Genomic DNA, 12,810 nt, shown 5'->3' with positions numbered 1-12,810 from the left:
CATCAACCCCTTGGTTCCTCATCCAATAGAAAAGATATCTCATATATATTAGAGGTGTAAGAAAATACTCATGCACTCAAACATCGCGATACTTCACTGTGCAATATTGAATCAATATTCTTTGCTTAAATATCGCAATACTTGATGGTGTGATATTGTCTTGATTTTCAAGTCATCTAGGTCAATATTTAATACATATATTCTTGGACATGCTTCTGCATTTGTGAGGTGTTTAATACTAACATCTTCTTTTTGTCTTTTTTGAAGTTATTTAGAGAGCGATTGATTCTTCTGCCGGAGTGTGAAATTTAACAGAACATCTAACTGGACTGACATAACGATACACTTTCATGGACATCATTTTGTGCTGCAGTAGCCAGGCTTTTAGCAAAGATTTTGAAACAGGGCGCCCAAAAGCCTGTCCCCAACCCGACACACCACCCCTAACCCCACCCCCTCCCGACGCACCACGCCAACGACTGACAACTAACAATTTGCTTCGTAAAAAACAAAGCTGTAAACATCTATTTGTACCAAAGTAACTTGATAAACAACAAATAAACAAGCATCTCAAATAACAAGTCAAATAACAGACGTGAACACACATGAACTCAGTCACTGTTGCCACAGTAACACTTTGAGATGCAGGGATGCCCTGGGCAATTGTTTCACTTGGCTGACCCTGAGTCATTCAAAAAATAATAATAATAAAAACATTTTTTTATTGTTTCTTTCCCTTACTACAAGCCATCGTCTGTACAGCCTTGTGTCTGCATCTGTTTTCATATATTGATGCAAGATAAGCAGTTGTAATGGTTTTCTACATTTTCACAATCACAACATTCATTCATTCAAACAATACATGTACAAAGGCTAGTCGCTTGAATAAATAAATAGAACAACTCGAATTGTGATCCCTGTTAAGCTATTTTTCTCTTATTGTGAAAGGATATGGGGGGCTCCAAATATTGCTCCCATTAGAAAGCAATGAGTTAGTTTTGTGAAGGATTGTTTTAAGTCTGGAACATCCCATCAATAGCAGCGTGCTTCGATGCTGCCAGTGTCGACTCGCGAAATGTGGATCACCGAGAGATTACGGCAGTAAACAAATATGGCGCCGCGATCACCAAAATACGGCCGGTAAGGTAGAAGAAACTGCGAATTTGGATCATGTACGGCGGAAACACAACTGAATGTGAACCAGTGCGATGACAGTAGGAGTTGGGCATTATACAGGCACTAATAATAGATTTAGGGCGTCCTGCTGAGGAAACAGGGCGTCCGGTTTTAGTGCTAGAGAGCGTCCACTTTTTCATGTTTTGCAGGGTTGGGAGTCTGCTGGACGCCCAAGATGCCCAAGACTTAATCGTGGTTAATCAAAATGAATCCACAGGACCCGCAGATTGATATGAATAAAATGTTACACATGTTGACAGCACTTGGGTGAACGCCATGTCTACCCTAGCCTCAAAATCGAACTCTGGAATGTCCCATCAATAACTTGTATTGATGTGTGGTCGAAGAGCAACTGACTGGGTTGGTTGGGACACGACAGTAGATAATGCAAATGAACTCGGCTGCAACGGTCAGCACAAAGCAACAGACATGAACAGACGACAAGTTCTTGTCAATTAGTCTACTATACTATTGTGTCGATTATTAATGCTGCACTTCTACATTCATTGTTGTTGTTATATTGAGGATTAGTGAATGAGAAATGGGCAACAACAGATGTGTAAGCGAGAAGAGTGGTGCACAAAATTACATTTTGAAATGATTACTGACATCCAGCCATTAACATTTAAACGAAACTAATGGAAAATGAATTGATTTGTGAATTGATTCTGGACTTCAACTACATTTGAAACTCGTACATCACAACTGATTATTTTACCGCCACACTTTGCTTCCAATAGAGTAGAAGAACAATTTAAGAGATCCCGCCCCTATTTTACTTTTCATTCAATAAAGCATGTGTTATGGAAGATACGACACGTTTGAAGATAAAGATTAAGTTATTCATATAATCACGCTAGAGAGCTTAAGAATACACAATTTATATATATATATATATATAGAGAGAGAGAGAGAGAGAGAGAGATTTTTTTTTTTTTTCATATTTTTGAAACATCGTAAACAAAGTTCTTAATGCTTTTATCCGTATTTTAATTAAGGATTTTAAATGAAGCTTGGTTGATAACTAATATTGTGGGTGGACCCAAAAAGGCAGGATTACTACAGTACTGAGGTAAGAACACTAGCCCATAATCTCAATCTGAACTCATCAGAATGTGGGAGGAAACATTAAGAATAAAACCAGCAATTCACAGCTCCTCAGATCATGATCCCAGAGATGCGTGAATGAGCTTCCTCCAGCTCCAGAGAACATTAAAATATGGAAGCAGTTTTAGTAGGGCGCAGCGGAGGGAAGCCACTAAACAGTTACATAAGAGAAAAGGCCCAGAGCTTCTCCATATCTCTCTGTGACGCACACAAATGTGCGCGCCGTAACCGTGAACCGCAAAGCAAAGTACACACACAGACACACACCTGGGGGTAGAAGCAAATTATGTAGAAGGAACAGTCAAGGGAGGATGTGACACAACCACCTGCTCAGATCCTGCACTGTTATTCATCAAAGCCCCCCAACATCCTACCAAAACAGTAATAGCTGGCGGATGCGGGAAGTCACCACGGACACGTGCCGCCAGCTCGGCAGGTGAACCCGCCCCGTAGAAGCACTAATGAGGTCCTTCCGAGCTGCGAGTGGGCACAGGACAGTGCGTCTTCCAAACACTACTCCGAATGTTTGACAGCAGTATCTCGGGTTAGTCCTCTCAAAATAATGAAGTCGTTAATGCAATGACTCATCCAGCCTGACGGATGGCTCCTGAAGAGCTTGTAAAGTGTGTACGACGTGCTGGGGGCGGATCAATGAGGACGCATCGCCATAACTGCCCCCGCCCACAGACGAATTAAAGCAGATCTCTACTTTCTTGTCGCGTTTCATCACCGCCCCACGGTTTTGCCGAACTGGCCGCTGCTTGCTGACTCATGCATTTATAATAAACAGACAGCATTGCGTAATGTGATTACGACCAGCCCTATCAAGGAGGGCAAAAACGAAATCGTGTAACATTCCTCTCCCCCAAAAATGCTCTTAAAAAATGCTCTTAATCTGCATGAGGCTCTTAATGAGACGGTCTCTTTTCTGACAGGTTGACAGCAGCGCTTCAGGCCAAACATTAGGAACACATCGCAAACTGTGGTCGCTCATCTGTACCGGAATTAACAAAGGGTTACAGGAGGAGAGAGGAGAGTGCGACTGGGGGAGAAATCCATTTAAATGAAAAGGAGAAAAGAGGCGTCAGCATTAGCCGCTAATCCACTGCAGTGTGAATGTGTTCGCTCTGCCTGCGGCCTCAAGGCTTCGGTATCCTAAAAAGAAGGAGACTGTAACGGAGACAGACGCCCGTGTAGCGCGCGCATGTCCGTTCCTGACATCGAATCAGGAGCGAATTATTGAAGCAGGACTGATAGCTACTCAAGACACAATCCAATCCATGTGAGCGAAGTGCAGCTGTGACGCCATATATGCAATATTTACTCTGAGATATAGTCGCTCACAAACCCCGTGGACCTCCCTTGCCGCTCCAACACCAGACCTTTTCACTGTTGCACGTCCATGTTTCCCACCCCAGGGGAGGACAGTGACACAAAGTGCACACAAACACAAGCGGCATACACATGCTAACAAAGGGAGCATCTCTTTCTTCCCCTTTGTGTTTTTCTCCCACCTCCTTTTTTCTCTCTCTCACCCACACACTTTCTCTATTTAGCTCACACTTTAAAAGGCGGCCTAAAGATAGAAGCAAGGAGATGAACAGGAGCCAGCCTGTGTCATGGCAACATTTCGCTCACAAACGCTATTAACAGGAAAAGCTCAGTAGTATCACCAACTGCTTTTTTTTCTCCTACATTTTGAATCAGTGCTGAGCGAAAGAATGGTGCTCCAGCACTATTTATAGTGCTGCACATGCTCCACTTCACTGCTTCAGAAACTGACTTCAGAAGCGCCAGGAAAGTTGAAATGGCATTCAGATATTCCTGAGTCAGAGTGGCGATAACAGCTTTTCCTCCAAAGAAGGCCAGAATCCTCAGAAGGAAGCGAGTGAAGCTCACACACAGAGAGGCAGTGACTACCACAGGGAGGCAGCGACTGCACTCCAAGTCTGTGGGGAAAACCAAAAACAATGTGCCACTGCCAGGTTCCCCACAGTGCTTTATAGTTAAGGCCAAAACATTTGCACCCGTAAGGCGTAGCATATTGACAATCATCAGGTGGACTATTTGGCGAATCACATGTTTTCTCTCCGCCAGCATTCTGGACACTGCAGTGTCCAAGACAGAGAAAACAAACACTCCTGACAGCAGATTCATGAAACAGCGTCCTGATTTTCAGAGGCCACCAGATGGCACTGTCTGCTGTAAAATGGATGCAGTTGAACAACTGATTCGATGAAACCTCACATCATTTATAAACCAAGAGCCCCATCTAGTGACTTCTGAAAATTAGGACACTGTTTCATCAACCTTGCAATACTGTTTCATGAAGCCTCATCTGCCCATCACTACCTTACAGGTCCCCTCCTGGGTTACAATTTCATTACACAGTGCCTTTTTGAGATGATGAGCTTGAGTCATGGCGCCAACTTTGGGTCAGCTCATTGGCCACATGGTACTATGTATATACCAAGTAGCATACTCATCTTGACCGCAACCACAGTTGGCTGAACATCCACTAAGTCCACATGACAGCGAGGCAGGGTATAAAGCCATTGAGATATATTAAAAAAAAGTCTGCCACAAATAAAACAGTGTCCCGTTTTAATCAGGAGACGGGGAAATAGAACTAGGGGAGCGCAGAGATTCCTTTAAGATGATGAAACACGGCTGTGCTGTGTATATGGTGGACAGACACCTCAAATTGCTCACCTCTCATATCTTCACAATATCTTTTTTTACACAAATCCCCCCGCGGCCAACTGTACATCAAAGGAAACAATTTAAAAGCCTGTGGTTTCGCTTTCTCCATGGTATTGCACTGACACACTGCGGAGATCATTTTACTCAGCTGACAAAGGCTGTTAGACTTTTTTACAGATTCATATTCTGGGCTAGGAAAACAGAAATGGGATTCTGACAGCCTGTTGTCATCACCAGTCATTGTGACTACTTGTAATTATATAGACTTCCTGAGACCTCTTTGTTGAAACTGAATCCTTGGGTCGCTCCTTTGGTTTCATCTCAAGATCTACATGACAGCAAATCTAAATGAAGTCAAGTAAATATCTTAAACACCTTAACACTCATAACTGAGGATTTTAAATATTTAATATAACTGTCCTACGATGCCTCCCGTGCCTTGTTGGCTAGGCTGATCACAACAACTTCCAAATAACAAGATAAATGGCATTATATCTGTTTTGAGGGGTTGACGTGAGATGACTGGCTCCTCCCTCTTTGTCACTTATTTGTTAAGCACATGTATGTTTTGAGGGACAATAAATGCACATTTTACAGTCCATTGTTCTTTGAATTTCAATTTTCATGGACCACTTTCCTCTTATTAGTGAACTTGAGACACATAATTTCCATGCAATAAGGCTTGCTAAGTGTGTACAGCAAGTCTTTGACTGTGGGAATAAAAGACAAACAGCGTTCAACTTCATAACCTTATAAGAACTCAAACCTGAATAAGCACACTGAGATGATAAACCGCAACGGTGAAGTTCTCTAACACTTTCACTCCAGGACTTTGACTATTCAGTTTTCCTGTCAGTTGACAAGGGAAATGTCAATGGCATTTTTAACTAGTCTGTGCAGGACTGAGCAGCCACATAGTCTTCCAACTCTCACCGACAGTCGCAGCAGACACGCTCAAAATCCCGAAGCAACACTTCCAAACCAGCCTTCTGGTTATAATAAAAGAGTTTTACAAAAATTTTACAACAAGTTTTCTGCTTCAAGTAATCGGTTTTTTTTTCAATTGCACCAACTGCTTAGGTTCTCTTCTTTCATACATGTTTGAATTTTCTCCAAAAGACAGACAGTAAAACCTCGAGAACTAAGGTATTGTAATGTCAACGTGCATCTCAAACCATGTCCTCAGCAAAAATATGGGTGTTAAAGAGTAGCAATTCAGGACGCACGAATGATCGGGGCCACCCGCCACTTATTGAGGACAAAGGATATACAGTATTTAAGAAAAATAAAAAGAATCATCTTTGTAGCAATGCCTCATTCTCTAACCAACTTGAAATGTTTTTCCAAACCGATTCAATTTCAGAGGTCATAATCAGGTTAGAGGTTGTTGGTGTGACGGTCGTTCCCCAAAGTAAATGCTATGACCTCTTCGAATGTCAACTTTTCTGCACGTCACGTCTTTAAAGAGTACAAAATGTTAAATCCCGGGTGCTGGGTTCAGGATGAGTAATGGCCTACGAGTGCTGGATGACATTAATCCACGAGGCCACCATCGCCACGCATCGCTTCTTTCATTATCTGTCGGAACATTGACTGGTGCCTTGTCATCTCCAGATTAGCAGCAGCGGTGACAGATTATTTATCAGTCACCCTCAACATCCTCACACCCAATTACAGATTTAATGATCTTACAGCAAGTCAGATGGGAGTTGGCATATAAAGCAGAATTAAAATAGCCACAGGAAAGAAAGTGACAGTTTTGGACGATCCATGTTTTCTGTTCATTCAGTTTTATGACTCTTTAAAATGACACTTTGTGTTCAAATATTTGCCACTGTAAACTCAGAGACACAAGTATCCTTCAACAGTGGTTTGTTGGGACAAAGCAATAAATGTTCCAATATATGGATCCAGGACAAATTCCTGGATCCAAAATGCCAACCTGGCATAAATGGCAAACATGGCCCTATCTGTCAATGTTAAAAAGAAAGTCCTCACTGGATCCAGACGGTGATCTGGATCACTGTCAAAACCAAATCATTTGTTCCTTGTCTCATTTTTCCTGAACATTTCGGCTGCATTCCACTTCCTTCCTTGATCCCCAACCTCAACCTTAATGCTGAAAAATGTGCATTCTTGCCAGGGCCAAGCACTGTCCCATTTGTTAGGAAGTTAAATTGAGAGGCAGGATTGAGCAACTTCCTCAGTACTGAGGAACTCTGCGACCTCCCTCTGTATTAAGGAATACCCAGAATGTCGTGTAGCATCCAGAAATAAAAACATGACGTTGAATGCGACAAAGAAAAGCATATTTTCTTTGTTAGTTGAGATCTAAAAGACACAACATAAACACAGCTGCAGACGGCATCATTGCTGATCCTATAAACCTTTCTTCTTCTTCTGAATTGACAGATGGAACACTGCTTGGGCGTAATGCTGCCCCAAACAGGCTGAGAATGTACCTACATTAAGGAGTTCTAGGGAACAAAATCTTCCTTTACCTTGGTTTTCAGGAATGAGGTTGAGGGCTAAACATTGAGGAATGAGCTTCAGGATTAAGGATGGAATTGGAATTCACTGTTCATCCAAACTCATCCATAACTTCTCAAGTTATCCTTCAAAAATAAAGATTCTATAAACATCCGATTCAATCATGGATGGAAAAGTGTGAGCAGTGCAACACCCCATAGTCGTGCATCCAACTCACAACAAACTTGAGTGCTTCTTAGTTTCCAGAATGATTTTCAGGACCAAAATTCACCAGTGCTGAATCACACCAAAAAAAGACAGCTTTTATTCCTCCCTGCAGCTTATAGTTACAGCTTTAACAGAGCTTGTTGTGTAACATAATGAATACGACTCACGATGTTGACTTGCAGTGGTTCCGATCCAGGTCTCAGCCGCCTTCTCCTGCAGTTGCTGGAGTTCCCAGATCGTAGACGCACAGATGACGAAGGGCCCATGGCTTCCAGGGGAGACAAGCAAATCCTTCACTTTAAAAACAATGTGTCGCTATGGATGAGTAAAATACGCGACAGTACCTGACTGAGGTAGGAGCAGAGCCAGGGCGGCGAGAGTGCTGGGGGGAAGAGGTAGAGAGCGACATCGCTGGAGAGATGCCCTCAGAGGCGGCTCCAATGGAGACACACCCGGCGGGCGTGACAAGGCCTGCAGGGTACTGGTACGTTAGGGTGACTTGATATATGTCGGTTCAAGCACATGTTTTCTCCATGTAGTGATGAATGGAACAGCTTCAAGAACAATATCTAGAGCTCAGAGTTTAGGCCTGCGGCAAGAGCCCATACACCATGGCAACCAGGCTGCAGCTAAGGTTAAAATGAACTGACTGTGCGTTAAGGCAATGGGAACTATAGCTTATGGAAGCCATGAGGCAGAAAATTTGCCAGAGAACAGGAGGGAGACTGATGGGGACTATAGAAGAAGCCACAAAGAGGAACAATCGAATGATGGCGAGAGGTGAAGTCGTGAAAGGCTACGGCGGTGGAAGCTGTAGAAATATGAGCCTATAAATGGAGCAGCACCAGCACACAGGAGTGTCGTATAAAAAGACTTGAGTGTCAACACCTGTATATTTAGCAAAAGGTTGAGCTACTATAAAACAATTTTACACAACGGACGAGTTTTTAACAAGTATCTGCAGTCTCGGACAAAATTTAGGACAACCATAAGGCCAGATGTCCCACTCCAAAAATGCACCGATTATTTTCATTGAAAATATCAACTGAATCAGAAAAATGCAGGGCATTTAAAGATATTTTGACGGTTGTCATCAACTTTGGCCGAGACTGAAACTTGTGTCACTCATCTATCATTATGCAACTATCATTACCCCAACCATCGTCTCAAATACGAATGAAAGGAATTTATGACGTAATCCAAAAGAGTAGAACGGAGGAGGATTCAAAGTGGATGTGGATGTGTAAGTGCTTCTTGCCATCTTACTCTGTGGTGCAGCTCCGAGGACTGCGTCTCCCTAGTAACACTGGTTTCTATGACAGAGCAAGGCCTGGAACGAGCAGCTGTCCATCTCTGGCCCGGCGTGAACTGCATGGATGGAGAGGGTCGGCGTCTCCGCCGGCACAGTGAGCCAAACTCCTGATACAGGCTGTAGATATCTCGCTCTGGGTTTGGCCTCCTCAGGTCCAGCGCAACAGATGCAGGGCGAGGGCGCCGCGCCTTCTGAGGCACACTCGAGCGGGGCACGCTGGGCCCGGGCGGTCTGACACTGCTGACCGTCTGGCTGGCGATCCGCTCACACAGCTGTGATTGGCACACATTTTCAGCAAATTGGCAGAGATAGTGGTACAACGTGAAAGACTGGGTCCACCTAATAGGAATCACTCTTCATGGAGGTTTGTTGGTGCATAGAAGTCTCCAATGAACTAACACATCGGCACACCAGATTGCCCCCATTGGTTTGTCACTACATTGAGCAGGCGGAATCATTTTAAACACTTTTAAAATCTCAATAGCTCGCACAGACGGAGACTGAATTGAGCCACTTCTTTTGTGCACAGGGGAAATCTATATTTTGACACTGCTCTCTACAAATACACTCTGAACATATTGTACTAGGACAGCATTATTCAGGTAAGGTATTTCAAGCACCACTAACTACTGACTGTGCAAAAATGTACCATGTGTTTGCACAATTTAGCTTTGTGGGAGAAGACATTGATATTGCCTCTGGATTTGCTCAGCAGCTCTCAACATGACAAGGTTCATAAATGTAATTCCCGACTTCAAATACATGCCAGTTATCTGAGCTCATTTAGAGATTCATTACACACTTAAGCAGGTGTTCCCATCCACGTGAGGTCCGAGTGCCCTCTATCTTCTTCTTTCCTTGTGTAATTTACAAGTTCATTTACTTACATATTCATTTCAGAATTATTTTCTTTACTCATGTATTTCTTTCATAAACCGATGGACCGGGTGAAGGAATTTAAATCCCATAATTTACAGGTGGAATTGTCTTAACAGTATTCTTATTATTTTATCTTTATTCCACAGAGAGAGAGCGTATTCCAGAAGGCAATTTAGGAGCAAAACTAAGTTAATTACTAACATGGAACCTAATCTGGAGCTCACATTGACCAATCTCCAGTCTTGCAAATGGGGTCAACAATTATTTCTGTGGTCAGACTTTTTATTGGCTCAGTAATGTGGCAGAAATGAAAACCCTGTTACACCAAGGCCAAAAACAGCAAGTTCAGCAAGTTAAATTAAAAGTCGGCTAATAATTAAGATAGTATGAAAAGTGTTTTTATGGTTTGGAAATACATGAGAGAGAAGCCTTTCTTTACTTTTCCTGCTTCTCTCTCACTTTGTGAATTTGTTGTGTAAACACAGGCAGAATGTGAAGCCATCATTTCCTCAAAACCACATTGCATTAACCTGCTTCCCAAACACACATTTACACAGCTATTTCCTCTGCACGTTGGATTTGATGATAGTTTGCTGAGTATTTAGATGTCACATCTTATTTGGTCAGGGAGAGTTGGGGCTAACGTGTCCTGACTCGTTGGTGTGACTTGAAGGGAGATGACTAATGCCTTCGCTGGAGTGAGAAGGAAAGGGTGCCGTCATGAGGCACAGACATCACCACGCTCCAAGGGCTATAGCGGTCACACACAAATTGGAATTTGGGTTTCCTTGCATGCGAAAGGGACAGAGTGGAATCCTGGAATAGAATAATCCGCCGCCCCCCCCCCCGCCTCTAGTGCCGGGTTCCTCCAACAGATGGTGCTAGAGGACAACTGCGGGAGAGGTCACGTGTGCGTTCACTGTGTGTCATTCTGCTGGTGAACCACACCGACCACCAGGACACGTATCATGAGTTAGCAGCACAAGTATGTGGTCCATTATTAATGAAGGCCAGAATTCAATGACAGGTGAAATGAGTTAATTGACAAGTCTTCAGCAGATGACATGACGCATGCCTGCCTGGATGATAATGGGGTGGGAAAAGAGCCTGCTGGGATGTTGTGAAAGCCATTTCATGTCAACATCATGACTGGAAAAGAAGATCAAACACGACTCCAGAATTGGACGCCATTGAAACCTCACATACCTTGAATATTTCCTCAGTGGAATCCGAAGCTGGTACGCTATTGGTTGTGCTCTCTTTATCAACCTGCTGTGATTGGATATTCACATCCTGCATCGGTTGGGAGTCATCCGTGGAATCCTGCTCATTTCCTGTGTGAACCTTCACCTCCGAACAAAGACGGTTTAACAGATTCCTTTTGGCATGAAGCTCATTTTCAGACTCGTTTGGGGCTAAAGCAGTGACATGATTCTCCACAACAGTTGTCGACTTCTGGTTCCTTTGTCCACCCAAATCACCATCCTCCAACATCTGGAGGCCGTTGACTGCTTGTGAGCCGGGGTACGACCTTAATGCTTTCAGGTGCATTTTTGGGGTTTGCCTGTCGCTGGTTACGCTCCTGGAGTGGACTGTCTTACTAGGTACGGGTGACGAGGAGCTGTTTTCAGAATTTGCGAGTCCATCAGAGTGGAGTGTCAGTGACACACTGTGAATGTTGCGTGCTGTGCGATGTGTGGCCTGGGGAGAGTTCACTGCGGCCTTTTGGTCCTCGGGAGGAGAAAAAGATCGGGTGGTTGTTCGCCATTTCCTGGCCGTTTCTGCTACGTTATTAAAAAATTTGAACAGACCACCAAAGTGTCCCTTGTTGTCGGCATGCTTTGGTGGCTGGAAGTCTTTCTCAAAATCTACAGAACCATAGTCAGAGTCCAGAGTCTTATCCAAAGAGTGAAGTTCCGAGTCGAAGCTCCTCTCTGAAAAAACAGGATTTGCCTTCCCCAGCAGAGATATCCTCCGTAGGTAGCTCCAAACATCTTTGTGTCTCCTTCCTGCATACTGGTGTGTACTGGCACTGCCTTTGACGCTAGCTTCTTCACAAACTGCTTTATTGCAGTCGATTGAGGAGTTTTGGTTTCTTTTGTTAGAGGCGACTTTTTCTGTTGGTTTACAACCGTTCTGAGTGACGGCTTCTGTCGGCGCAGCAGGCGGGTTGACATCCAACGTGGATGTGAGGTCAATGTCTTCAAAAGAACAGTCGAACTCCGCGGTGTAGCCTGCATAGGAATGTCTCTTGCTACGCTGCCGGAGACTGCCGAGCGTTCCGCGGTTCGACTGCTGCGGCGTGCCGATGTCTCGGCAGAAAGACTCCTCGTCGACCAACGAGCTGCTGAACTTGGCGGAGGAGAGTTTCCCGGCCTTCCCTCGAAACACAGACGGAGATTTAAGCTTTTTAAAGTAGCGAACTCTGTCAGCAAAAGACTGTTTAGGGACGGAAGATTCCCCCAGGAGAATCATGGAGTGAGGTCTTCGCTCCACCTCGGAGGGGGCTTTTTTGCGGCTCAAGATCTTCCAAATACCTCCAGGGGCTTTTGGTCTTCGACTGACCTCCTGTCTATCCTTGACAGGGGTCTGAGAAGGCACAGCCTGGGCCTCCCCGTGGCCCTCTTCGGGTCTAGGCTCAGCCTCCTGTATATAAACACTGCTCGTCTCCTTCTCCACATCCAGAGACACATTAAACACTCTGTTGACAAACCCATTCGGGTTGCTGCTCTCAGAGACAGGGTTGTCTATCTGCTCCATCCTCTCTCATTCCACAGCGTCAGCTCTCGGCTCCAGCAGCCATCACGTCTTGCCCCACACTTGTAAACACCTGGAACAAACAGCACCAACTTTAGTGACTGTGGACTCGATCTGTGACACAAGACGACGCACTTCAGATTGCTATTTTAACTTGCACACTTCAATATATATTCAAA

The 12,810-nt window shown here is 44.1% G+C and overlaps 1 protein-coding gene across 4 annotated transcripts in view; it reads right to left on the bottom strand.

Annotated features, from left to right (window-relative positions):
* Positions 1–12,810, bottom strand: part of LOC128766897 (rho guanine nucleotide exchange factor 9) — a 51,284-nt gene that overhangs the window by 37,406 nt on the left and 1,068 nt on the right. For 3 of the 4 annotated variants that reach the window (XM_053878439.1, XM_053878440.1, XM_053878441.1), the window contains exons 2-5: positions 11,081–12,704; positions 8,950–9,267; positions 8,028–8,154; positions 7,851–7,951 (exon numbers count right to left, since the gene is read on the bottom strand). In XM_053878439.1, coding sequence (XP_053734414.1) covers positions 7,851–7,951; positions 8,028–8,154; positions 8,950–9,267; positions 11,081–12,634 — 2,100 coding nt within the window. In that variant the 5' untranslated portion in view covers positions 12,635–12,704. The remainder of the gene's footprint in view (positions 1–7,850; positions 7,952–8,027; positions 8,155–8,949; positions 9,268–11,080; positions 12,705–12,810) is intronic. The other variant, XM_053878442.1, reaches the window with a different exon arrangement.

Source organism: Synchiropus splendidus, chromosome 11, assembly GCF_027744825.2.
Source record: "Synchiropus splendidus isolate RoL2022-P1 chromosome 11, RoL_Sspl_1.0, whole genome shotgun sequence".
NCBI classification, from domain to species: Eukaryota; Metazoa; Chordata; class Actinopteri; order Syngnathiformes; family Callionymidae; genus Synchiropus; species Synchiropus splendidus.
Note: the sequence above shows the minus strand (reverse complement) of the source record. Positions and strands in the feature narration are given on the sequence as shown.